The 25793-nt window shown below is 38.6% G+C and overlaps 1 protein-coding gene across 1 annotated transcript in view; it reads left to right on the forward strand.

The window, feature by feature from the left end:
* Positions 1-21806, forward strand: part of LOC136858640 (myrosinase 1-like) — an 82632-nt gene extending 60826 nt beyond the window's left edge. The window contains exons 9-11 of the mRNA XM_067138345.2: positions 12494-12628; positions 15445-15551; positions 21645-21806. Coding sequence (XP_066994446.2) covers positions 12494-12628; positions 15445-15551; positions 21645-21762 — 360 coding nt within the window. The 3' untranslated portion in view covers positions 21763-21806. The remainder of the gene's footprint in view (positions 1-12493; positions 12629-15444; positions 15552-21644) is intronic.
* Positions 21807-25793: the final 3987 nt, after the last annotated feature.

The following is a 25793-nucleotide window of genomic DNA, read 5'->3' on the forward strand; positions in this document are numbered from 1 at the left end:
TGGGATAGGAACGGGCTAGGAGTGGGAAGGAAGTGGCTGTGGCCTTAATTAAGGTACAACTCTGGCATTTGCCTGGTATAAAAATGGGAAGCCACGGAAAACCATTTTCAGGGCTGTCGACAGTGGGGTTCGAACCCACTGTCTCCCAAATGCAAGCCTACAGCTGCGCGCCCCTAACCACACAGCCAACTCACTTGGTGACCATTCACTCAAACATTCATACCTTACTCATCACACTATTCAGTTTGATGAATCAAACAAGTACCTTCAGCAATCCACCTTAACACGTTGAGTGCCAGACCGAAATTCATGGGACTTCCGTCTGGTGCCATGGGCTAATAACATCGAGTTACTCCCTGGTGCCAAAACGTTCACAGGTTTAACCAAGCAAGTGATCGCTGAAATGAGGATATATTTATGATATATTAAGTTAACTTATTATGAATATTAGGTTAAATATTGCGACCCCGTATGGGGTCGTATTGGTCATTACGAATTGTATACATACAAGCGCCCCCATATGGGGTCGCACTTATACAGTAGTTGATGTCCCAACACTCGGCCATACTTACTTTTTCCTTTGCAGGGAAGCGTTATATGTCCTTGACTATGACAGACATGTTAGCTTCTTCATACTGGAGCCATACATAAATACAATCCCCGATTTTAGATTAGGAATTGTTTATAAATGACGATCTCTCGATATAAGGTTAGGAAATTTTCGTATAAAATGTTTTTATATAAAGTAGTGAAAAATCATGTGAATTTGGTAAATTAAGATGTAAGAGCGTAATATTATAAGTAGAATTTGTAGTTAGGGAATACGTATATAATTATGTTTGTATAACTTTTAATTTGTGTAAAAGAACCTAGCAATGATGATTATGCAACATGGGAAGCCAGTGGCTATATCACTGAAGATGGTTGAAGTCGGTCAAACGTGTTGCAAAAGGTGGCTTGGAAACGCGGAGTACAGTGGGGACATGTATTCTCAAGATTGTAATTCATCAATGTGAATGGATGTGCGATTTGCTCTATACTGGGTTCAAAATCACATTAACTATATACTTCATCTACATCATCGTCTGACTTGTTCAATATATCGTTCAGACTATATGCACTAAGTCTTCTACTGCTCGATTTACTCACAGTGACTTAAAGAAAAAGGAAACTCACAGCACTGCGCACTTACACAAACAATCCGTGCACGAGATAGACAATGATTTTGTCACCCTACAAAGCAATCTTGACGTACCCATATGGGGTCGCGCCAAAACAGGAATTGACGAATGAAAGGTGGACTATGCATGTACTGAAATAGATGGCCAACAGATGGCAGGAAGAGACTTTATACAGCTTTGAAACACACACATACTGCACACCCAAACGGGTTCACACAGTTCTCAATTTTGAACTAACGTATGACTCCATATGGGGACGTGAAGTTCAAAAACTTGACAAGTCTCACATACCCAAATGGGGTCGCTTGGCACTCAACGTGTTAAGGAAAGTCATATACCTACCGTCGGGAGGAAGGAAATTCCATGCCCTTGCAGCAGAAGTTGGGAAAGAGTGATTGTAGGTAGCAGTACAGTGTAAAGGTACGAGGGGAGAGGAACAGGATCATGTACTGTGATAATGATTTGATGAGAAGAATTTAAAATGAGTAGAAAAGTAATTTGGTTTATTCAAATTTGAGTATTCTGTGCATAGGAGATAATGAGTCCAGTTTACTATGGATTTGTACTCGAAGCATGACAGTTTTCTATGATAAAGTGTTATATGACTATCATAATGTAGATTAAAAGTAAGTCTAATGCAGCTTTTTAAAGTCTGGTCTAGTTTTTATTACTGTCTTGAGTTCTGTCCAGTATTACAGTAGTTAAGGATAGAAAAGATGAGGGAGCAAAACAGCTGAAGTTTGAGGCATAATGGGAAAGTAGTTGAGTAGCATTTCAATGGATAGAGGGATTTGTGGATTTCTTTTACATGTACCGTACTTGTTATGTTTTCAGTCCAACTTAACATCCCAATTCATTAGAACACCTTAGTCAATGACATGCTGTATCATTATTTAGTATAACTGGAGACACTTTACCATATTTTAGTAAATTCAATATTTTCTGGTACCAATAATATTATTATAGATTGAGATTAATTAGGATTGATTAATAACCTGTTTTAATAGCATACTCACTGAGTTCCTGAACATCAGAGTTGATCATTTGCTGTTATATATAGCATTTGAACAAAAGTGATGGTATATTTGTAAATCTTTTCCAACAGATGGCAGGAAGATACTTACTAAATTTTAATGCTTCAGCTATGTCATTGATACTAGTTAGAAATAGAAGTGGTCCCAATACCAAACCTTGTGGGCCCTTTAGACCTCTCTTGGCTCCATGAGAATAACAAGCAACTGCATTAGATTATATCCCAGACAAAAGTTTATTTTTCACTGTTATGCAATGCTTGATTTATAACTCTTAGATTCTTCAGTCAGCCAAAACTAATTTTCGATAAATACACTGATAAACTACCTGAAAAAGAAAACATTATGTTAACAGAATTATACCTGAAAAAGAAACAACTTAATTAAAATAGAATGACATGTTTCGTTCTTGAAAGAACAACATCAGATTCTATTAAATCATACTCAAAATATTTAGAAATGTATAAACATTTATTTTTATTTCTGTTTAAATCCATACAAACCTAAAATTTGAAACTTATTAATGATGTTTACACTTCTCTCCACTACAGCATAGATTATTATTATTATTATTATTATTATTATTATTATTATTATTATTATTATTATTATTATTATTATTATTATTATTATTATTATTATTATTATAAGGGTGTGTGGGTTTTAGTGAGTAGGAATCTCACATGCTTGTGGAGTGCGGACCCTCACAAGTGTCTCATGAAAGATTTCCCACACTTCACTCGTAAAAAAAAAAATTATTATTATTATTATTATTATCATCATCATCATCATCATCATCCTCATATTAATGAGCATCTAATGGGCTGCCCACTATGCCAGTAATTTTCTGTTATATTATTTTTGCTTACGTCAACTCTTATTGAACCATATTTGTTTACTATATTTTGGAGAAAATTCACTAACTTTTTTTTTACAGAATATGTATCAATCATCAGTGGCACATAAAAATTTTAATTCACTTGGTGACTTAATGACAGGACCTACTTGCACATTTTTAGCCACGTAAAAACCCACAGCCATGTCCCTGACACAGTCACACTAGTATCTACTCTATTGATAAGCCGGTCAGGAAAGCTAATAATTTAATTATTTTTGTACATAAATAATCCTTAATTATGCAAAATTAAGATGGCACTAGGAGAATTTTGCAATGTAATTGTAGGAATGAGGACTAACATAGCTAATATACGATAAGGGAAATGAGGGGGAATAATATGGTGTGTTAATGGGGGTACCGTACTCAAAAATAAAACATACAGACATAATAGGGATGATGACAAATGTTTGCTCTGTTCTAAAGAAATGGGATGGGCACTTCTTATAAAAGACTGTAAAGAGACAAGGGAAGCACAAAGTAAATTTATGCATGAAGTGGATATGAGGAAAATTGATAGTGAAACACAGTACTTTTGTAAAGTTATTGAACAGAGCACTGGCGTAGCCAAGGGGGGGGCCCAGTGGGGCCGGGCCCCCCCCAAAATGTTTCCTGAAACTAGAGCGAGGATCAGCCGTTGTTTTACGTACGATACGAACAACTTAAAACTTACGCCGAAATGACGAATTAACGTAGCGACAAGGAATCTACTAGCAGGGCTCAATACGGCCATTCATAATTCTCCATATTTGTACTGCTTGAATGAAAGGAAAACACTTAGGATTGTGATGCGCGGGGATATTTCACTGTAGAGGCCTCAGTATTGGGAATGTGTTGACAAATGCCAAAAGATGAGGAAAGGGGCAATTAGCCAGGGATTACTCAGTAGGGGGCCGGAACGTGACCACCGAGATAACGGAGTCCACAGCCAGAAACAGTTGAACAACATCGTGTCAGCTTTTGCAGATCAGTTCCAGGAAACTGGGGTTGTACCATGGTTGAAAGATGTGCTGTGTTTAAGTTGCAGCGTTCGGAAGACTGTGACAGGATTGTGAGCTGCACGTTAGTTTCTCATTTTGTGCCATATAATAACTTTATTTGTCACTAAGGGCAAAATAATGTGCATCCTCGGTAAGTTATGATTTTAAAAAAAATTCTAATAGCAAGACAGATCGCAGATGCATACCTTAGTTCTATAGGTAGGTCTATATATTTTGTCAAATGCCCGGGGACTGATTGGAACTTCAAATGGCACCATCAAAGGTGCATGTAACTATATTGTAATTAGCGGACGTGATAACTCAGTTCCAATGGTTCTATCTTCTCATAAAGATGGCCGAGGCTTGAGTCGCAGTCGATGCATGAAACATTTTTAAAATGGGAAGTCACGTTCTATTGATACAGATTCTACTTAAAATACTAGGTCGCGTGCCTTACCTTTCTTTAGTACTTTTGAATAATAACCGCATCATTTATGATGGTGTATTTTGAGTAACAACCATTCTTCGTGCTTACCTTGTACCTTAAATGGTGACTGGATGCAGTGGCGTACCCATGAAATAATTTCGGTGGCCAAGTCTCGGCCAGTAGCGTGGATACAACTTTTCCATGGAAGGGGTTGTGAAAAGATGTTTTATTTTGTATTTAGAATTTGCTTTACGTCGCACCGTAGGTCTTATGGCAACGATGGGAAAGTAAAGGGTTAGGAGTGGGAAGGAAGCGGCCGTAGCCTTAATTGTATGTTGTATGTTCAGTCTTCAGCCCTAAGGCTGGTTGGATCCGCAACAGCTCCGCCATCAGCTGTCATTAAGGTGTGAAAATGGGAAACCACGGAAAACCATCTTTAGGGCTGCCGACAGTGGGGTTCGAAGCGGATGCAAGCACACAGCTGTGCGCCCTTAACCGCACGTCCAACTCGCCCGGTGGATATGAAAAGAAAGCCGGTCCTACCGAGTGCGGTGACGGATCTTCTGTAGATATTGATGGTTTTGATTGTTGCCATGTAATTATATCCAACAATCGAAATCATAGCTTCTGTACTCTAAACCGGCTGCATTATTGAAACTGTTCGTAAAATTGATATCGTTCTTCGTTTGTGAGGAAGTAGAATCTTCATTTATTTTTTTTCTAAAAAAGAACCACTTTGGTACGACGCCCCGTGAAGGTGACTACCTGCCAGGTCGTAGATATTTCGATCACGGGAGACTCATGCCCAACTCTATTGCACCCACAGATAAGGCTGTATCTTCCCGATCCCATGCCTTTCTTAATTCTGTCAGTGGCAGGCATCGAATGCAGGATGCCTTAAGTCTAATTCTAAAATAAGGTGACCTGAAAGTAACAAGCCGACCCCGCAGAGTAGGGGTGGCTTGCCTGCCTCTTAGCGCAGGCCCCGGGTTCGATTCCCGGCCAGGTCAGGGTTTTTACCTGGATCTGAGGACTGGTTCGAGGTACACTCAGCCCACAAGCTTATAATTGAGGAGCTATCTGACGGTGAGATAACGGCCCTGGTCTAGAAAGCCTAGAATAACGGCAGAGAGGATTCGTCGTGCTGACCACAGGACACCTCATAATTTACAGGACTTCGGGCTGAACAGCGGTCGCTTGGTTGGCGATGGCCCTTCGGGGCTGTTACGCCATGGAGTTTGGTTTGGAAAAGTGTACAGAGAAGGAAGCGACACCCCTGCAAGGCTCTTTAGCTTCCAGCTAGTTCTTCCGTCCAGTCTCGTGCATTTAGGACAGTTGGAAAACGTACGCCTTAATAAATGCTCTTCATAAAACCTGTGTAAACATACTAAGTGAATCTATTTATAACAATAATCACAAACGCCTCCTTTTCATGTGGTTCAATTGGTTGAGTCGCTGTCCTTCTGAGTCCGAGTTCGCAGGTTCAAATCCCGACTTTGGTCGGTGGCCCTCAAAACGGTGTTGAAATGGCAACAGCTCCATGTCGTTGGTTTCTGGCATGTTAATAAAAATTATAGGTACGAATATTAGCGTCATAAAACTGTAACTTAATGCTACTATATTCTGCACCCCAGGCTTGCGAGGAAAACGAATTAACAATTTGCTTTACGTCGCAACGATACTGATAGGCCTTATGGTGACGGTGGGATAGGAAAGGCGTAGGAGTGGGATGGAAGCGGCCGTTCCCTTAATTAAGGTACAGCCCCAACATTTGCCTGGTGTGAAAATGGGAAACCACGAGAAACCATTTTCAGGGCTGCCGACAGAAGGGTTCGAATCCACTGGCTCCGGATGCAAGCTCACAACTGCGCTGCCCTAACCGCTAGGAAAACTAATAGGACAAGGTAAACACTCCCTAGCATATGTTGTGACATATTTTTCTTTACCAACTAACAAAATATCTATACCCATACCCCTTACATTCTATATTTACTTATTTATTTATTAGTGCCTTTTTTTACAGTGGCGAAGTTAGGGCTCGAGGCCCTCTCGTATACTTAACCACATACTAATCAAAATCTTAAATAAAATACTGAGATACGTAAAACAGTTAAAACTACATAAATTAATAGTTTAAAAAAATTTAAATATATTACTAACTAAATTAATATTAAAACTAATTAATATTGAAAAGTGTGGCTGCATGGCTAAATGGTTAGCGAGTTGGCCTTTGGTCACAGGGGTCCTGGATTCGATTCCCAGCAGGGTCGGGAATTTTAACCATCATTGTTAATTTCGCTAGCACGGGGGATGGGTGTATGTGTCGTCTTCATAATCATTACATTCTCATCCCGACGCGCACGTCGCCTACAGTTGTCAAATAAAAATACCTGCACCTGGCGAGCCTAACATGTCCTCGGACACTCCTGGCACGAAAAGCCATATGCCATTTCATTTCAATATTAAAAACTCTTAAAAATGACATCCTCAGGCACGCACACATTCACACTTCAACCATTCATTCAGCTGTCCTCAGCAGGTAGTCTCGGCAGGTTTAATTTAATTTCGTGTGGCTATTTTTAGCCGAGTGCAGCCCTTGTAAGGCAGACCCTCCGATGAGGGTGGGCGGCATCTGCCATGTGTAGGTAACTGCGTGTTATTGTGGTAGAGGATAGTGTTATGTGTGGTGTGTGAGTTGCAGGGATGTTGGGGACAGCACAAACACCCAGCCCCCGGGCCACTGGAATTAACCAATGAAGGTTAAAATCCCCGACCCGGCCGGGAATCGGACCCGGGACCCTCTGAACCGATGGTCAGTACGCTGACCATTCAGCCAACGAGTCGGACGTCTCGGCAGGTGACCTTAAGTCTTAATAAAGAGCTAGTTTCTCTGACCTGAGCTGACAGGGAATTCCATAATGTGAAGCCGATCACCACAAATAATCTATTAATTGTATTTGTGCGGTGCAGTGGAATAGAAAGATAGGATCTAGAATGTGTATTTAAGTTGTGAAATGATGATAAAAAGGTGAATTTAGAAGAAATATACAGTGGCTGACTTCCAGCTAACACTCCTAAACACCATCGTTAAAGTGTGTAGCTGCCGACGTTTATCAGGCTTCAGCCATGAGACAGCCTGATAGTATTGGGTGGTATGAACATCGTACCCGATGTTGTAAATAAATCTCAGGCAGGAATTCAGTGCTCGTTGAAGTTTAAGTGTTTCTTCTCTCGTCATATCAACTAATACAACGTAACAGTAATCAAGAATAGGGGGAATGAGTGTCTGTATTAGTTTTGCCTTTAGCTCAAATGGAAATATATCCCTCCGCCGTTTAAGAGGGTGAAGCACTCCAAAAATTTTTTTTTACGTATTTCTTTCGTGTGACCAGAACAATCAAGTGTTTCATTCATAATTAAGCCAAGATTTTCAACCGGTTTACTGTGGGGAATAATGTTCCCATTCATAGGATAGGCGGGATTGCGACATTGTTTGAGCAGCTCAGTAATTTTCGTGGTCCAATTATGATTACCTGAGATTTTGTGGAGTTTAGTATAAGAGAATTTCGTTGTGCATATATACTGAGTCATCAGAGGTCATTGTTAATATCTTGTCTTGCAGTGTCGATATGTTATTTCCTGTCACGGATGGTATGTCACTGATATAAATACAGAAAAGTAAGGGCCCTGGAATACTGCCCTGCGGGGCACCACTAAGTTTCATTTTCCATTTAGAGGCCTTGTCGTTTACTGTTACACGCTATTGATGGTTACTCAAATAATAACTAAGAAACTTAAGCGCAGCCAGGTTGAAATTTAGCAGTTCCATTTACTTTATCATAGTCGGAATTTCTATAGTGTCAAAGATGCTACTGAAGTCAAGAATGACAAGTTTAGTGAGCAGTCGTTTGTCTATAGCGTTTCTTCTTACCTTCAGAAGTGCTGTCGCGGTACTGTGACCCTTCTTAAATCCAGATTGCAAAGGGTCCAAAGGAGCATTTTTATTTAGGTATTCCAGAACTTGCTCATATACTAAACGTTCAATGGCTTTAGAAAGCACAGGGAGTATGAACACAGGACGAATGTCAGAGAGAGATTGTGGGTCTAAACTCTTAGGTACCAGTATAATATTCAATATTGTCTGTTTTCCAGACAGTAGGGAAAATTCCGTTTAGTGAACAGTAGTTCAGTATGTGCGACAGTATAGGCAGGACAGCACCAATAATGTTATGTATAAAAGTAATAGGATTATCATCTACACGCGTGGCCTTTGATTTAATCGAGTACAAAGCCTTTTTAACCTGATTTTCTGTGACACTGTGAAATGTGAATGGTGGATTGGCTGGAGGGGAGGGCGGTGATTCGGTGCAGTTAATTGGGGTAGGTTGAATATTTATTCTACTAGAGTAATCGTTCAGTTCGTCAAGTAGAATGTCAGGAGTTGTCTGGCTCTGCTGACGTTTTCCTATTCCCAGAGCTCTAAATTGGTCCCATGCGCGATTGGAATTAAAGTTGTTTGCTAAATTCCGGAAATATGCACATTTTTTATTTCTGATTAACTGCTTTGTGCGATTTCTTAAGATGCGGTAAGCTTCGAAGTCTGTGTCATCTAAGGTTTGTTTATAATGTCGAAATAACGAGTCACGGTGGACCATCATCCTCTTGGTTTCAACATCTAGCCATGGAGAAGGGCGAGAAACCTTTATTCGACGTGTATGTGTGTGTTTCTTTGCCGCATTAATCGTATAAAATGTCACTTCTTTATAGCTTATCACATGACCATTATTATAATAAAATTACCGTATTTATATTCTGGCTTGGGGACTTGGTGTTTGTCCCAACATTTTCCTCTTCATATTCAGACAACATACTACACTACCAGGCACCAAAGAAACACACAACAGTGATTACATCCCTCCATATAGGATTGCGTCGGGAAGAGCACCCGGCCGTAAAACAGGGCGAAATTCACATGTGCGACACAGTTCGCACCCATGACCCTACAGATGTAGGAAAAACGGAAGAAGAAGAAGAAGAAGAAGAATAGGAGGAGGAAGAAGACGAAGAAGATGATGATGATTACTATTAGCTTCCGGAATCCACACGAATCCACCACTCTTACTTGGATCCAAGGACACTAATTTCCTTTTTAGGTATTCTATACCACCTAAACTCTGGAAGTTTGGTCACCTATCAAAATAAATGGGCCCCCCACAAACTGAAATCCTGGCTACGCTACTGGAACAGAGAGTGGATCCACCTGGGAGGAATTGCAAAATTATGGATGATGGAGGAAAGAATTGATATAAATGCTAATTAGTGACAGAATTGTGTCTAAGACAACCTAGAAAATACAACTTTGTTGCAGTTTAGAGCACTTAGGTACATAATCAATTTACCATCATATTGTACTTAAATTGCATGTTTTGACAATATAATACTAATATTCATTTGATAGGTATATCAGACATGGTATGGAGGGGCTGAGGTTGACTACTGTGCTCACCCTCACTTTGGAGGGTCATGTTTCCGGGGTATCCAATGGACCTCAATGACATGTCCGAGAAGTTCCATTTCTTACAATACTGTTCCTAACACAACTCATTTCAGGCGATTTTTCTTTCAATTTCTAAATCACTTACAAGTGTTAGATTTTGGTTAATGATGTTTTATGGACACTTCTTTATTTTTGCAATTACTGCATTTCTTTTTTTTCTATTACGCTATAGGATATCAAAAGTAAGTAAAGATCAAAATAAACAATACCTTCTCCCGGATCTGTGGTTTCCAAGATTGTGGGAGACGAGGTTATCATATCTTAATTATCACCATTAGAGTTTTCATAGCTTTGCTAATAACATAGTAATAGTGACACAAAGTTATTAGTGGTGTTTCATTATGTACAGTCACTCAAGAAAATAAGTAGGCCTATTGTATATTCCTTGCATTCAATATTTTATCAGACTTAATTTTAATTATTATCCAAAAAATATTCTCCTTCCATTTGGATACTAGCCCTATAGACAAACACATTACAAAGATAATAACGGGAACTCTCTCAAAAATGCATATCTTTGTGATGAGACAGCACCACTAACGCTATCCATTAGCTCGCGGTTATAACTATTATACTTACCGCTCTCATCTGCTCCTGTTGGCTGCTATGACATAATACTAGAACAAGAGATCTCAAAATTTCACTTGTATTTGAAAATGTATGCTTTTCAGTTTTAAACTAATTATGGAGCAGGTTTTCAGGTAGAAAATGTTTGATCTGGGGTTATATCATGTTATTAGTCATGAGATAAGGCATGAAAAGTGAAATACATTTTAGGCCTACACATGTGATACTGTCTAGAGTTCTCAGATAAGACATGAAAAGTGGCCGCTATATACATAACTTAGGCTACTGTACATACGTTATTTTCTGCAAATTAAAGTTTAGACATGAAACATTACTTAGGCTACTGTACATATGTTATTTTCAGCAAATTAAAGTTTAGACATGAAACATTACTCTATAACAACCATAGGCCATGCAACCATATTTCCATTCAATTCACTTAGCATACATAACTTACATTCTATTTTTTATTTTGTAATTAGAGATTACATATGTACAGTGAAATCATGCACATATCATAATTATATATATTATGTAGATTCACAGGCACATTAACATGAAATCACATATGTGTTACCTTCTGTAATTTGACATGTTTCTTTTTATGTTGGGAAGTATAGGAATTATTGGTTTTATTTACAAAGTTTTTATTGAGAACTGCAAAGTATTTATGGGCCAACAAGAAGTAACAATTATCATATATGCCATCTACACTAACATCTCAACTCGCACTCACATTTCTTTATGTTTTGGAAATCTATAGATAGACTTTGACTCACTTTTGTGTCTGTTATAATTACAATCATACATAGCGCAATTACTGGCTCTTCCAGCCATTTTTACGTAAAATAATGAAATATTATTCACACTTGGCACTGTATTACATTACAGCTGTTGATGCCCTGTTTCCTAGTGTGCACTTCGAGCCACTAGAGTGAGTCACAGTCGCTGTCTCACATTTTTATGCCTGCTTTCCATTATCATCTTTGTAACCTATTTGCTGCAGATACCCATAAGAGACATCATATCATTCTCAGAAAAGTATACCTTGGAGGAATTTATACAACACCATGAGCTCATTCATTTTTTGAGCAAATGTACAATTTTTGCGAATCCTTTCTGTGTTTACTTATTTTCTGCTTTCCTTTTATACTGAATATTTAGTTATGAATCATAACCAGTATAATCATGATGATCACTCTACTCCTTGTCAGTAAAACTCCATCACCGTTCATGGACTGTTAGTGGGTTCAAGAGGTACCATACCTGGGATGAAGGCCGAGGTGTTGGAAGAGGTTTGCCCTCAAGGCAAGCTACCTAGCCACAATTGCCAAGGTGGCTGTGCACGGGTTCGTGCTTCTTTTAAGGAACCATTTGTATTCCAAAACATAAGAATCATACAATGCTGTTTTATGGCAAACCTGTTGAGGGTCAGTTTCCTAAATAAACATTTATAAACTGTGTGTGAGTGTGTGTGTCTGTCTATATATATATCTGCAGTGGTAATTCTCTGTCTTGCATGGCTCTGACAGTTGAGGTGCTGGCCTTCTGACCCCAACTTGGCAGGTTTGATCCTTGCTTAGTTGGTGGTGTTTGAAGGTGCTCAAATACGTCAGCCTCATATCGGTAGATTTAATGGCACGTAAAAGAACTCATGTGGGACTCAATCCTGGCACCTCAGCATCTTCGAAAACCATAAAAAAAGTAGTTAGTGGGACGTAAAGCCAATAAAATTATTTAATCCTCTATCACGAGGGTGGATAGGGAATACTAAAACTTGTGATTCCTCAGTTACACAAATCTAATTATAAAAACTGAGCCAATTAGAAGCTAATTTTAGATATTCTATTTCCAGGTTGTGCCCTGGGGGTTCCGCAAGTTGATCACTTGGGTCCATGAGAATTACAACGCTCCTGCTATCCTCATCACTGAGAATGGCTATTCAGACGATGGAACTCTTGAAGATACAGACCGAATTAACTACTTCAAGGTAAGATTAACGGCATGGTTTTTTTTGTACTCAGAGAATAGTGAAGATGATTAATATGACAAAATTTGATACACAGGTATGAAGTGGATGGCACCATATTTAGGTGGCAGTATCTAGATTACCCAGATACAGATAACAAGGCATGATTTTTACTAGTTTTCGTTTAAGTATGGCCATATTATTCGAGAAGGATCAAAGGCTCCAGACTTCGTACTTGCACCCAGAAAGTCACTCAGTTGAAGAATATTTTTCTTCCCATACAGACGACATTTTTCCTCTTTCCACGAGAAGATATTTCTGCTGAAGGCATTCAGTTTCTATCATTTATGGAAACGTAATAGTGGGTTAATGTAGCACTAATGCAGAGAAGGTTTATGGCAACTCAAGGGTGGGAAGAGGTACGATTGAGAAGGTACTGGTCATGGCTTTAATTAAAGAACAGCTCCACCGGGCGAGTTGGGCGTGCGGTTGGGGGCGCGCGGCTGTGAACTTGCATCCGGGAGATAGTGGTTTCGAATCCCACTGTTGGCAGCTCTGAAGATGGTTTGCTTTGGTTTCCCATTTTCACACCAGGCAAATGCTGGGGCTGTACCTTAATTAAGGCCACGGCCATTTCCTTCCAGCTCCTAGGCCTTTCCTATCCCATTGTTGCCATAAAATCTGTGTCGGTGCAACGTAAAACAACTAGCAACAAAAAAAAAAGATCAGCTCCAGCATTTGTCTGGTTGGAAAGTGGGAAACCATGGCAAATCCTCAGGGCTCCCACCAGATATTTTAATTATAGGCTACTGAGCAATACACTAGAAGCAATGGCAGTGTTATTTAATACAACTGTTTAGCTCATGGCTCCAATACCAGTCCGGTATAAGAATATCAGGAACTTCTACAAATCAACAGCTGTCTATCACCACTGCATTATTGTTTTCGTGTTATCACTATAATTTATTGCACTTACATTCACTTGCTTTATGTTAATTCATTGGAATAGTGCACTGAAATATCTTCACTAATGCATTGGAATACAGATTGCATAATCAACAGGACATAACTGTGTTATTTTGATGAACCAGATAGCTGAAATATATGGGGACTGCAGCATAAGGAGTTTAAATGCAAAATAAAACAGCATATTTCTGGACTGGAAGTTTTGTTCTCTGTATAGGTTATAAATACCTGTATGTACATTCAGTCCTCAGCCCAAAGGCTGGTTTTATCCTAAACTGTTCCACCATTAGCTGTCATAGATGGCCAAGGCATCACTGAAGAGACATGCTAGAGAAATGAGGAAGGAGGTAGTTACCCGTTGCTTTCTTCACTGAGCCGAGCTGCATGTTGCTCATGTCTTTCAGTGGGCTTGGCAGACTTATACTGAATACCTATGAATTTCATTTGTTTTATATCATGTACATTTTACTATCATTATTTATTTAATTTTGTAGTCATCTGCTAAAGAAACCCAAAACAAATACATCTCGGCTCCAAATTCTCTCTACATAAATTAAAGAACATGTCAGTGCTTCAAGATACAATCGTTTCTCTGTCATGGGACAGCACATGACAGACTCAGAACATAATTTTACATCAATTGACCAAGATCTAAGCATTTTAAAAGTAGATAAGAAGGGCACCATGCTCAACATATTGGAGAATTGTTACATACATTCAGAACAATACTTTAACCCTAACCATAATATTAATGAAATTAATGAAAAATCTAATACTCAATATTCTCATTCCTATATACACAAAGTATAAACGGAAAAAAGACATGTTAAGTCTACCAATCAGTTCAAATCTACCTACTCGCCCCCACCTGCCCCTCCTCACACATCCCTCCTCCAATCCCTGCCATCATAAGCTATACTCCTGCTCCCTCTCAACAATCAGTCTGGTGTTGGTATCCGTACCAAGTGAAACGAACAACATAGGGGTGAGTCTCATATAGCTATACATACTTATCTTAATCTTCTTGCTTCGCTTATATTCTCAATTATTTACTTCAAATTATTTTCTTTTCAGACATTCATCTCCAAATAAATTAAACAATAGATCACTACATTGATAATAAGGAAAACCTATTCAAAGTATGAATGTTCCCCTTAATGCTACATAAGTCTTGATCCATATTACTATTGAACAAACATAAATATCTATCAAGTTGCTCGTCTAAATAAAAGGATTCCAACTCCCAGATCAACTCAGAAACAATGGCTGCTGTAGAAATGACAAAATAGTTCGCCATCAACAACAATATTCTTGATGTGTTATTTAGTTTAAAGTGTGGATATGTCATTCGGACTTCATCAATGGTTTAAATTATATCAGTGTTTACACAGAAAAGGATATCAACTCAAAAACAATAGCTGCTGTAGAAATGACAAAATAGTTCACCATCAACCACAACATTTTTGATGTTATTTAGTTTAAAGTATAGATATGTTATTCAAACTTCATCAATGGTTTAAATTAAGACTATAAATTGTGTCATGTCAGTGTTTATATAATTATTGGTTATATGTGTGCTTATGTGTTCCAGCTGGAGCATGGCTGAAGATGACTCTATATATGGGGTCAAAACTAGTCCCAGTTTTATAAGGCAATATACAAACTAATAGTATTGAATAGGTGGACGCTTCCTACCCTTTGATAGTAATAAATTAAAGAGCTCAAATTACTTTATGTTATTGCAGAAGATCACTTCATCCTGAAATGTGCAACAAGTTGATATATCAAAGTAGACTAGTTTCATGTTCCGTATTGATGTTAGATGACTATGGCTGATATATCACTGAATGACGAATGTCTTTCCTTCACAGAGTCACTTAACGGAGTTGTTGAAGGCAGTGAATGAGAATGGAGCTAATGTTATTGGTTACACAGCCTGGAGTCTGTTGGACAATTTGGAATGGGCCACTGGTTATACGTAAGTAATATCGTACAACTTTTCTAGTGTGTAATTCAAGCATGTTTTGCGAAGGAGTTCTGTATTGTATTTTCCGTAGCAAACTGGAGACAGGTGTGCATTATGAACATCAACATTTTCTTCAAAATACACTGATATGACCGTTTGCTGTTAGAAAAGTGTAGTGAAGTCAGTGCAATTCTGTGTGAAAATTATTATTATTATTATTATTATTATTATTATTATTATTATTATTATTATTATTATCACCATCATCATCATTATTATTGCTTCATTTTTTCAATTTGCTTTACGTCGCACTGAGACAGGCAGGTCTTATGGCGATAGTGGGATAGGAAAGGGCTAGGAGTGGGAATGAATTGACCCTGGCCTTAATTGAGGTACAGCCCCAGCATTTGCCTGGTGTGAAAATGGGAAACCACAGAAAATCATCTTCTGGGCTGCTGACAGTGAGGTTTGAACTCACTATCTCCTGAATGCAAGCTGATAGCTACATGAGCCAAATCAAGTGGCAGCAAATCAAGTGGCAGCAGCCACTTGATTCAGCAGCTGCTGCTGCTGCTGCTGCTGCTGACTTTTTGTGGAGCATAGAGGTGTAATAGGTGCAGGCATGAATGGGTGGACAGAGAAAAGATCGAAGTATAATTTAAAACTCTAATTTTTGAAATTTCATATCTTTCCCTTTTTCTTTTTTTTTTTTTTTTTTTTACTGAACAACACCAAATAACAATTGGATAGATAAAAGTTAGCTTGTCAGCTCTAGTAACCGTATTAGAAAACCCTAAGGACAATTAGGTATAGAATGAGCTTGAAGCTCCCAAGTTACAAATTACAAAAGAGCGTCTCTGCTCCACACAATTAACTCCCTAGGAGACTACTCTCCAAAACTTATTACAATCAAGCCTGTCTGAGGCGCAATCTAAATTTTTACATTAGATAAAATATAAGCAGTTTTCACTGTCTTACTCGCTTGACAGCCTAAGTTACATTTAAATAGGAAGTTAAACTTCAACAGAGGCAATAAGTGCCCATTAGAGGTCAAAAGCAAAGGTTACAATTATCGGCCGTAAACCAAAATGCTAGGAAGTGAACACTTGCACTCCAGTGAAATACACTCGAAAATTCCTAAAAGCCCTATGTGGGCTTATGCCCCGAAGTTACAGAGGCTAAGCCTATACTACAGAGGTGACTAGATAAAGAAAATTTTATATTCCAAAAAGAAGAGCTAATTTACAAAATCATAGTAACCCCAATACCAAGCTGAATGGGAATTAAAAGAGGATTCACACTCCTTATTCCCTAAGTTAGACTAAGGTCTTTAGACTTGTTTGAAAATTTACATTTAAAAAAAAACCTACAACCTGTTTTGCAGTCATTGACCGGGTCAGGGATGGAATAAATAAAGCCCCCATCTCGCAGCGAGGATAGGAATTGTGCTGGCTGCCGAAGCCTGTCGTACTCCTCTGGGCAATGATTAATGACTGATAGATGAAATGTAATGATATTGGAGAGTGTTGCTGGAATGAAAGATGACAGGGAAAAACTGAAGTATCCAGAGAAAAACCTGTCCCGCCTCCACTTTGTCCAGCACAAATCTCACATTAAGTGACCGGAATTTAAACCACCAATCGCAGCGGTGAGAGGCTGCCTGAGCCACGGAGGCTACTGAAAATTTACATTGAAAGATTGATTTTTACATTAAGAAAGAAACCACACCCAGGCGACTGGAGTGGAACAATGATGATGATGATGATGATGATGATTATTATTATTATTATTATTATTATTATTATTATTATTATTATTATTATTATTACTGAAGAATTTTGTAACTTTCCCCTCAAGTTGACAACATGGTCCAAAAGGTCCCAGCTTTTATAGCAGAGAGGAAGGTTCCAGAACTCTCTGGGCCGAAGCCCTGTACACCCTCGATTGTGATTGGTAAATTTAATAAATACCCAAAATTCCTGATTGGTGGAAAATTTACACGGAGAAGAAAGGCATAGAAGTACTAATAACCTCAGAACACAAGAAGAATCTGAAAACATTACAGTTTAGCCAACTAACAAACACAAAAATTCTCTTGAAAATTAATTGTCCATCCTCTCACCAGAGGGGGCACATAAATCAACTGATGGTAAAGTTAGAAACTTCTTGTGCTTGACAGTTCACTGTACATATTGCAGATGGCCTCCTAAAAGGTGCTCAGTTTAAATGCATGGAGAGTGTTTACCTCCGGTACAATAATAATAATTATTATTTTTACAAGATTTTTACGTTGTACCGACGATGGGACAGGAAAGGGCTAAGAGTGGGAAGGAAGCGGCCGTGGCCTTGTGTGGAAATGGGAAACCACGGAAAACCATCTTCAGGGCTGCCGACAGTGGAGTTCAAACCCACTATCTCCCGAATACTGGATACTGGCCACACTTAAGCGACTGCAGCTATCGAGCTCGGTTATTATTATTATTATTATTATTATTATTATTATTATTATTATTATTATTATTAACCAGCTCCTTGGCTAAATGTCAGCATAGTGGCTTTCATTTCAGAAGGCATTGGGTTCCATTTCTAGTTGGGTCAGGGATTTTAATCATGTTTAGTTAATTCCTCTGGCTTGGGGATTGGGCTTGTGTATTGATGTTAATACACGCTCTTAATTTACACACAATACACCTCACTACTAACCACTACAGAAACACATAATTGTGGATATGTTCCTCCATGTACAGTTGGCGTCGGAATGGATACCTGATCGTAATAATAGCCCAATGCACATGGATTGCCGACGCCAAGAAGAGGGTGAAGTCAGTGTAATTCTGATCACTACATAATAATAATAATAATAATAATAATAATAATAATAATAATAATAATAATAATAATAATAATAATAATAATAATAATAATAATAATAGTTACGGTGTATTGTGGATGTGCAGAGGTGAAAGAAGGGGCTGGGATGAACAGGTCTCAACTTACGAAATTAAAGTTGATTTAAAATTTTACAAGGTTATATTTTCTTTTCAAGATCAAGAAACAACAAGTATAACAGGAACTCATTTGTATATCCACAAGTTAAGAAAGTACAATTACGGTTTATTAATGGATTTTGGGCTTCGAGCCCCAGATTCACAATTCTTGAGCAATTAGCCCAACTTTACCCAAAAACAAAGTTTGACAAAGGGGCAGAAAACCCCAATCATGCCCAGGAGCACTTGCTCCCTATTACTCAGTAAAGCCTGCTCGAGGCACACAGAAACCAACATTAAGAAAGAGCAACCCACTCTCAAAGTTCAAGCCTATCAAAGGCCACACCAAACTCCACCTTCAAGCTGACCTCCAAGCACATAAAAACAGGGGTAAAAATACCCAACCTACTGAGGCCTATTCCGTAAAGAAACCGGACAATTACATGGCCTCCAAAATACCAACTTGAGAGGAGGCGAAACTGCACTCCTAATACATTTCTTTAAATCCTATTTGGCACAAGGCCGCTTATGCAAGGGCTAATCCCATACTACGTAGGTGACACGATTGAAAAATGTTATGACATTACGAGTAGAAGGGAAACTGTTATAAAAACGTAGTCACCTCAAAACAAAATGAATGGGAGCTCGAGAGAGTTAGGCACTCTCTATCCCAATTTGTAGTTAAAGAGACAGAATTTATACCAAGTGTCTTTTACATTTTAAATATAGGTTACATGAGGAAAGTTTCGAACCCGCCCCGAGGGTTAAACTGCTGAGCTGGCAAGAAAATAAGTTATAAAACGGCCATTACCTGATGGTTGAACTGCTGCCCAAAGAAAGGGGCGCTTCCCGCCCCCTACTATATAATCACACTAGGAAAGATGTTACTGAAGTGGCACCGAGACCAGAAACACAGCAGTTTATATACCCTCGCGGAAAATTCGAGACGTTTCATGAATGAGAACCCACACCCCCCTCACTTTATTGGCTAGGGTCAAGCAACATATCCATGTTGGAGAAGATACACCTGATTGGTCAAAAATTAATTAAAGAAATTCGGGATTGGCTAAATTCAAAACTGGCCGAACGAAAGGATTAACATTGCCAACTCAAACAATGACTGAAAGAAATTTAACAAAGAGCAAACTTATACATACTAAATTTCTTCAAAAAAAAAAAAAAAAGTTCCTTCACTTCGCACTAGGGTGCACAACTGTAGTTCTTAAGTAGTGCCATCTAGAAGAGAATGTTCACACTTCTTACTACAGAGAAAACAAAAATAAATCGAAAAAGACACAGTTCAGAACTCTTCAAAATTTATAGTAATGACATCTTCTGGGAAATCTTAGCATTAATGTGGAAGTTAAAGTTCAAGCTTCCTCCAGTAGAGGAGTTTCAACTGGCGCAATGTTTGAATTAGCGACGCAGAGGTGTACCGCCCGGTACAATAATAATAATAATAATAATAATAATAATAATAATAATAATAATAATAATAATGCCTATGGTGGGCGGCGGTTACCCCGATATACAGGTGACACTCAAGTTCGAGAAATTCTGAATATCTGTATCCTCTTGAAATTGGAGGGTTTACTCCGTGTAACATTCTGTGGGCTCTCATGTCTCATCATGACTCCATTACAACACCTCAACACATAGCTATTGGCAAATAAACTTCATGAACTATGTAAAACAGGTCAGCGTTTTTAACATAACACTGAAAAATATTGGCTCTGTCTTACACTGGATAAATTAATTTACTTTCATTCTCAAACAACACAACATACCTCCTCAGCAATCAACAGTCTCAAGGTTCCATCTTTGTGGTCCCTGTACTCTTCAACGCACCAAGTTCTAAATAGTAATAACAATAAAACTAAATAATAATAATAATAATAATAATAATAATAATAATAATAATAATAATAATAATGATGATGATGATGATGATGATGATGATGATGATGATGATAATAATAATTACAGTGGGTGGCAGTTATCCTGGTACACGTGACACTCATGATCAAAGAATTCTGAATATCTGCACCCTCTTGGAATTGGAGGCTTTACTCCGTGTAACATTAAGTGGGCTCTCATGTCTTGTTATGACTCCATTACAACACCTCAACACATAGCTATTGGCAAATGGATTTCATGTACTGAGCAAAACAGGTAAACAGTTTTAACATAATGCTGAAAATTATCAGTTCTGCCCTTCACTGGATAAAGTACTTTACTTCCATTCTCAAATAACACAACATCATACCTACCTCATCAGCAACCAACAGTCTCAAGGTTCCATCTTTGTGGTCCCTGTACCTTTTAACACACCAACTTCTCTGCTAACTTTCTTAAGTGGGGAAAACATTATTTTTAGCAGCATTTCTTCTAATCCAAGAGAGTTCATCATGGAGGCAGTACTTAACTGAATCAGTCCAATTTTATGGAGATTCTGACTCAGGTGTAAAAATCCTTTTTACCATCTTGAACAACACTGAGGAATATGGTGGACACTGAGGAGTAGGCACAGAAAGAACATTATGATTGCCTCAAGAACATTCAAGACTGAACTGGCATAAGAACCATCTAATAACTCTACTGTGTTGCTGACGATGGAAAAACACTGCCCATATTGAACGTCAGCATCCAGAAGACTGGGCATGGCATATAAAAGAAGAATAAGAATCTTCCTTGTAGCAAGATGAACCCGTATGCTACACAGCTATAGCAGGAAGATTATGAAGCATAATATTTTACACTTTGCTTGCTTTGATTTTGTCATTCTTATAAAATGCTTAGGAAATGTGAGAAAGAACTTGCATTTTGTACTTTACCCTTTGGTATTTTAAGTTTCTAGACAATTCTAGTCATTCCATAACATACCGGTTTTTAACCAATGCCATTAACAGTCCTACTCTATACGTTTGGAAAAATATGAATGATAACCTGGTCAAATGTCACATGCTCATCTCAAGGTACTTATTCCCAATTTTGACAATGGTTCAAACCTCAAATATTTTCCTTCTCTTCTTCATTTTAACTGACTTAATATCTCCTGTCTATACCAATGTTGCTGAATTAAAATTGGAAGTAATTCAGCTAAATCTAAAATTTTCAGGCAAAAGTTCGGGGTGTTTTACGTGAACTTCACGGATCCAGCACGACCGAGGATTCCCAAAGCATCATCTCAATTTCTAAAGCAGCTCATCCAGACTCGTGAAATACCGCAGGATTAACTGGTGGAGGTCTACATTACAAGACAATAATTACTGCATGTTTTAAGACAATGCTTTCCTATAAATATGAACATTAAAATAAAGCTTTTAATTGTTTTAAGATAAATCTTTCTTATTAGTGGTAGTACATCCCTATTTACCACTCATTCTATTTCTACATCCTTGATTTCCTTACATTCCAGTGGTGGTAATTAAAGCTTCAAGAGGGAGGACTACCTGGCAACCATCCTCTTGTAACTTTACAAAATACTTGTCTATACTTCTAGGCGTTAAATGTAACTTTTCTATCTTACCATTAAATTGGGAGTGATTTGCAACATTATGACAATTAAGAATAATTATTATAATTTGCGGAAAGTGCATGTAAATGTGTGCCAGAGGTCACTATATGATACCTCAATATAGAGTGATGATGATGATGATGATGATGACAGGAAATTATAATTTACAGTAGAGCATAAAATATTCTATCTCAGGTAGTGTATATAATGACTCAAAAATTGGTATCCTGTTGCCAGCAGATTACAGAAAATTGTAGGAGCATACAGTACAATCTGGCTAAGGTATTTTACTTTAACCTAACTAACTGTTAGACTCTATTCTCTATACATACATACATACATACATACATACATACATACATATATACATTATCCTTATAGATCGTTATGCCTTTCAGCGTTCAGTCCGCAAGCCTCTGTGATTTACTAAACGTCGCAACAATCCTCTATTTGCAACTAGTGCTGTGGCCTCAATTACTTCTATACCTCTTATCTTTAAATCTTCAGAAATGGAATCCAACCATCATCGTCTTGGTCTCCCTCTACTTCTCTTAGCCTCCATAACGCAGTCCATTATTCTCCTAGGTAACCTATCCTCCTCCATTCACCTCACATTACCCCACACTGAAGCCGGTTTATTTGTACAGCTTCATCCATTAAGTTCATTCCTAACTTAGCCTTTATCTGCTCATTCTGAGTGCCCTCCTGCCATTGTTTCCATCTTTTTGTACCAGCAATCAATCTTGCTACTTTCATGTCTGTTACTTATGAATAAGATATCCTGAGCCCACCCAGCTTTCACTCCCGTAAAGCAAAGTTGATCTGAAAACAGACCGATGTAAAGATAGCTTCATTCGGGAGCTGACTTCCTTCTTACAGAATACTGTTGATCGCAACTGCGAGCTCACTGCATTAGCTTTACTACACCTTGATTCAATCTCATTTACTATATTAGCATCCAGGGAGAACACACAACCTAAATACTTGAAATTATCTACCTGTTCCAGCTTTGCATCACCAATCTGACATTCAATTCTGTTGAATTTCTTACTTACTGACATCAATTTAGTCTTCGAAAGGCTAATTTTCATACCATACTCATTGCACCTAAAGTTCCAAGATATTAAAATGCAGGCTTTCAGCACAATCTGCCATTAAGACCAAATCGTCAGCAAAGGCTAGACTGCTTACTACATTTCCACCTAACTGAATCCCTCCCTGGCACTTTATACCTTTCTGCAGATGATCCGTGTAAACTACGAACAGCAAAGGTGAATTATTACAGCCTTGTCTAACTCCCGTAGGTACCCTGAACCAAGAACTCTTTCTACCATCAATTCTCACTGAAGCCCAATTGTCAACATAAATGCCTTTGATTGATTTTCATAATCTACCTTTAATTCCATAGTCCCCCAGTATAGCGAACATCTTTTCCCTCGGTACTCTGTCATATGCTTTCTCTAGATCTACGAAACTTAAACACAACTGCCTATTCCTCTCATAGCATTTTTCAATTACCTGGAGCATACTGAAAATCTGATCCTGACAGCCTCTCAGTTGTCTGAAACCACACTGGTTTTCATCCAACTTCCTCTCAACCACTGATCGCACTCTCCCTTCCAAGATGCCAGTGAATACTTTGCCTGGTATACTAATCACTGAGATACCTCCATAGCTGTTGCAATCCTTCCTGTTCCCTTGCTTATAGATAGGTGCAATTACTGCTTTTGTTCAATCTGAAGGTATCTTACCAACACTTCATGTTAATCTCACTACTCTATGAAGCCATTTCATCCCTGCCTTCCTACTATACTTCACCATTTCAGGTCTAATTTCATCTATTCCTGCTGTTTTATGACAATGGAGTTTATTTGCCATCCTTTCCACTCCTGAAGCATAATTTCAACATTATTTTCCTCCTCCCCAAGAGCTTGGCTGTTTGCAGCACCACCAGGAAGATTTCCTTTTACGTTGAGAATATGTTCAAAATATTCTCTCCACCTATCAAGTGGTTCCCTGGGATCTATTATGAGTTCACCTGAATTACCCAAAACAAGGTTCATTTCTTTTTTTCCCTCCCTTCCTAAGATTCTTTATTACTGTCCAGTAAGGTTTCCCTGCTGCTTGACCTAGCCTTTCCAGGTTACTACCAAAATCTTTCCACAACTTTTTTTTTTGGTTTCAACAACTATTTGTTTCACTCTGTTTCTTTCCGTGTGGACGTCGGCCCTTGTTTGGAGCCATTTCTGATAAGCCTTCTTTTTACGTTTACAAGGTGCTCTCACTTCATCATTCCACCATGATGATTGCTTTTTCCCATCTTTAGACACAGTTGTTCCTAGTCATCCCCTACCTGTTTCTAGTACAGCATCCCTGTATGCCACCCATTCTCTTTCTATATCCTGAACCTGCTTACTGTTTACTGTTCGAAACTTCTCACTAATCATGTCCATGTACTTCTGTCTAATTTGCTCATCCTGAAGATTTTCTACCCTTATTCATTTGCAGACAGGTTTCACTTTCTCTATCCTAGGCCTAGAGATACTTAGTTCACTACAGATCAGATCATTGAAAAATCCCCAGAAAACTCGTACATTCCTAACAGACTTCCTGAATTCAAAGTCTGTTAAGATATAGTCTATTATGGATCTGGTACCCCTAACCTCCCATATGTAATGGTGAATAACCTTATGCTTAAAGAATGTATTCGTAACTGCTAAACCCATACTAGCGCAGAAGTCCAGCTTCCCATTAGTTTCCATATCTTCCCCACATTTACCAATCGCCCTTTCATATCCTTCAGTTCTATTTCCAACTCTCACACTGAAATCGCCCATTAGCACTATCCTATCCTTGCAGTTGACGCTGACTACAATGACAATCAATGCTTCATAAAACTTGTCAACTTCATCCTCATCTGCACCATCACATGGTGAATACACTGAGACAATTCTCGCCCTAATTCCTCCAACGGCCAAATCTACCCACATCATTCACTTATTTACATGCCTAACAGAAACTATGTTGCATGCAATGGTATTCCTGATAAACAGCCCTGCCCCATACTCTGCCTTTCCCTTTCTAACACCCGTCAAGTACACTTTATAATCTCTTCCTCGTTATCTCCCCTTACCCAAATATCACTTACTCCTAGCACATCCAGATGCATCCTCTTTGCTGACTCAACCAGTTCTAGTTTCTTCTTCCATAAGCCCCATTAATACTGATAGGTCCGAGACTTGCTTAAAATGTTCTGAGCTCGGTAAATTCATGAAGCAGGATGCTACCCTACTTGCACATAGTCCAAGTGAAGAACTCTCCTCTAACGGGTTAGGAACCACCGGTGGAATGTATAGTCCTAGCCGTCTGAGCACAAAGAGGGCCACGACTCGGAATATGTCTTGCCCACTCCCATTCCATAGCAACTGGTATCCCTACTCTCAGGACCACTTACTAGGCCACTCAGTCGTTGCCCATGGTTCACGAACTAGGACGTGACTACAGTAACCCACACCATGAACCATGTTATATACCAGGGCTGGCCACAACGAGGCTCGCGAGCCGCATTGTGCGGCTCCTGACACCAACCTTAGAGTAAAATTAAATGATATAATTAATGGAATCTAACGACATCTCGCGGCTGGCGGCAGTCAGTAGCAGTGATGTGCGGCTTAACGTTATTAGCGCTGTAGGTCAGTGGTGAGAGACGGGAGGTGAAGATAGTTCCAGTGCCTTCCATTTGATAGCGCT

This window comes from Anabrus simplex, chromosome 1 (genome assembly GCF_040414725.1).
Source record: "Anabrus simplex isolate iqAnaSimp1 chromosome 1, ASM4041472v1, whole genome shotgun sequence".
Taxonomy (NCBI): Eukaryota; Metazoa; Arthropoda; class Insecta; order Orthoptera; family Tettigoniidae; genus Anabrus; species Anabrus simplex.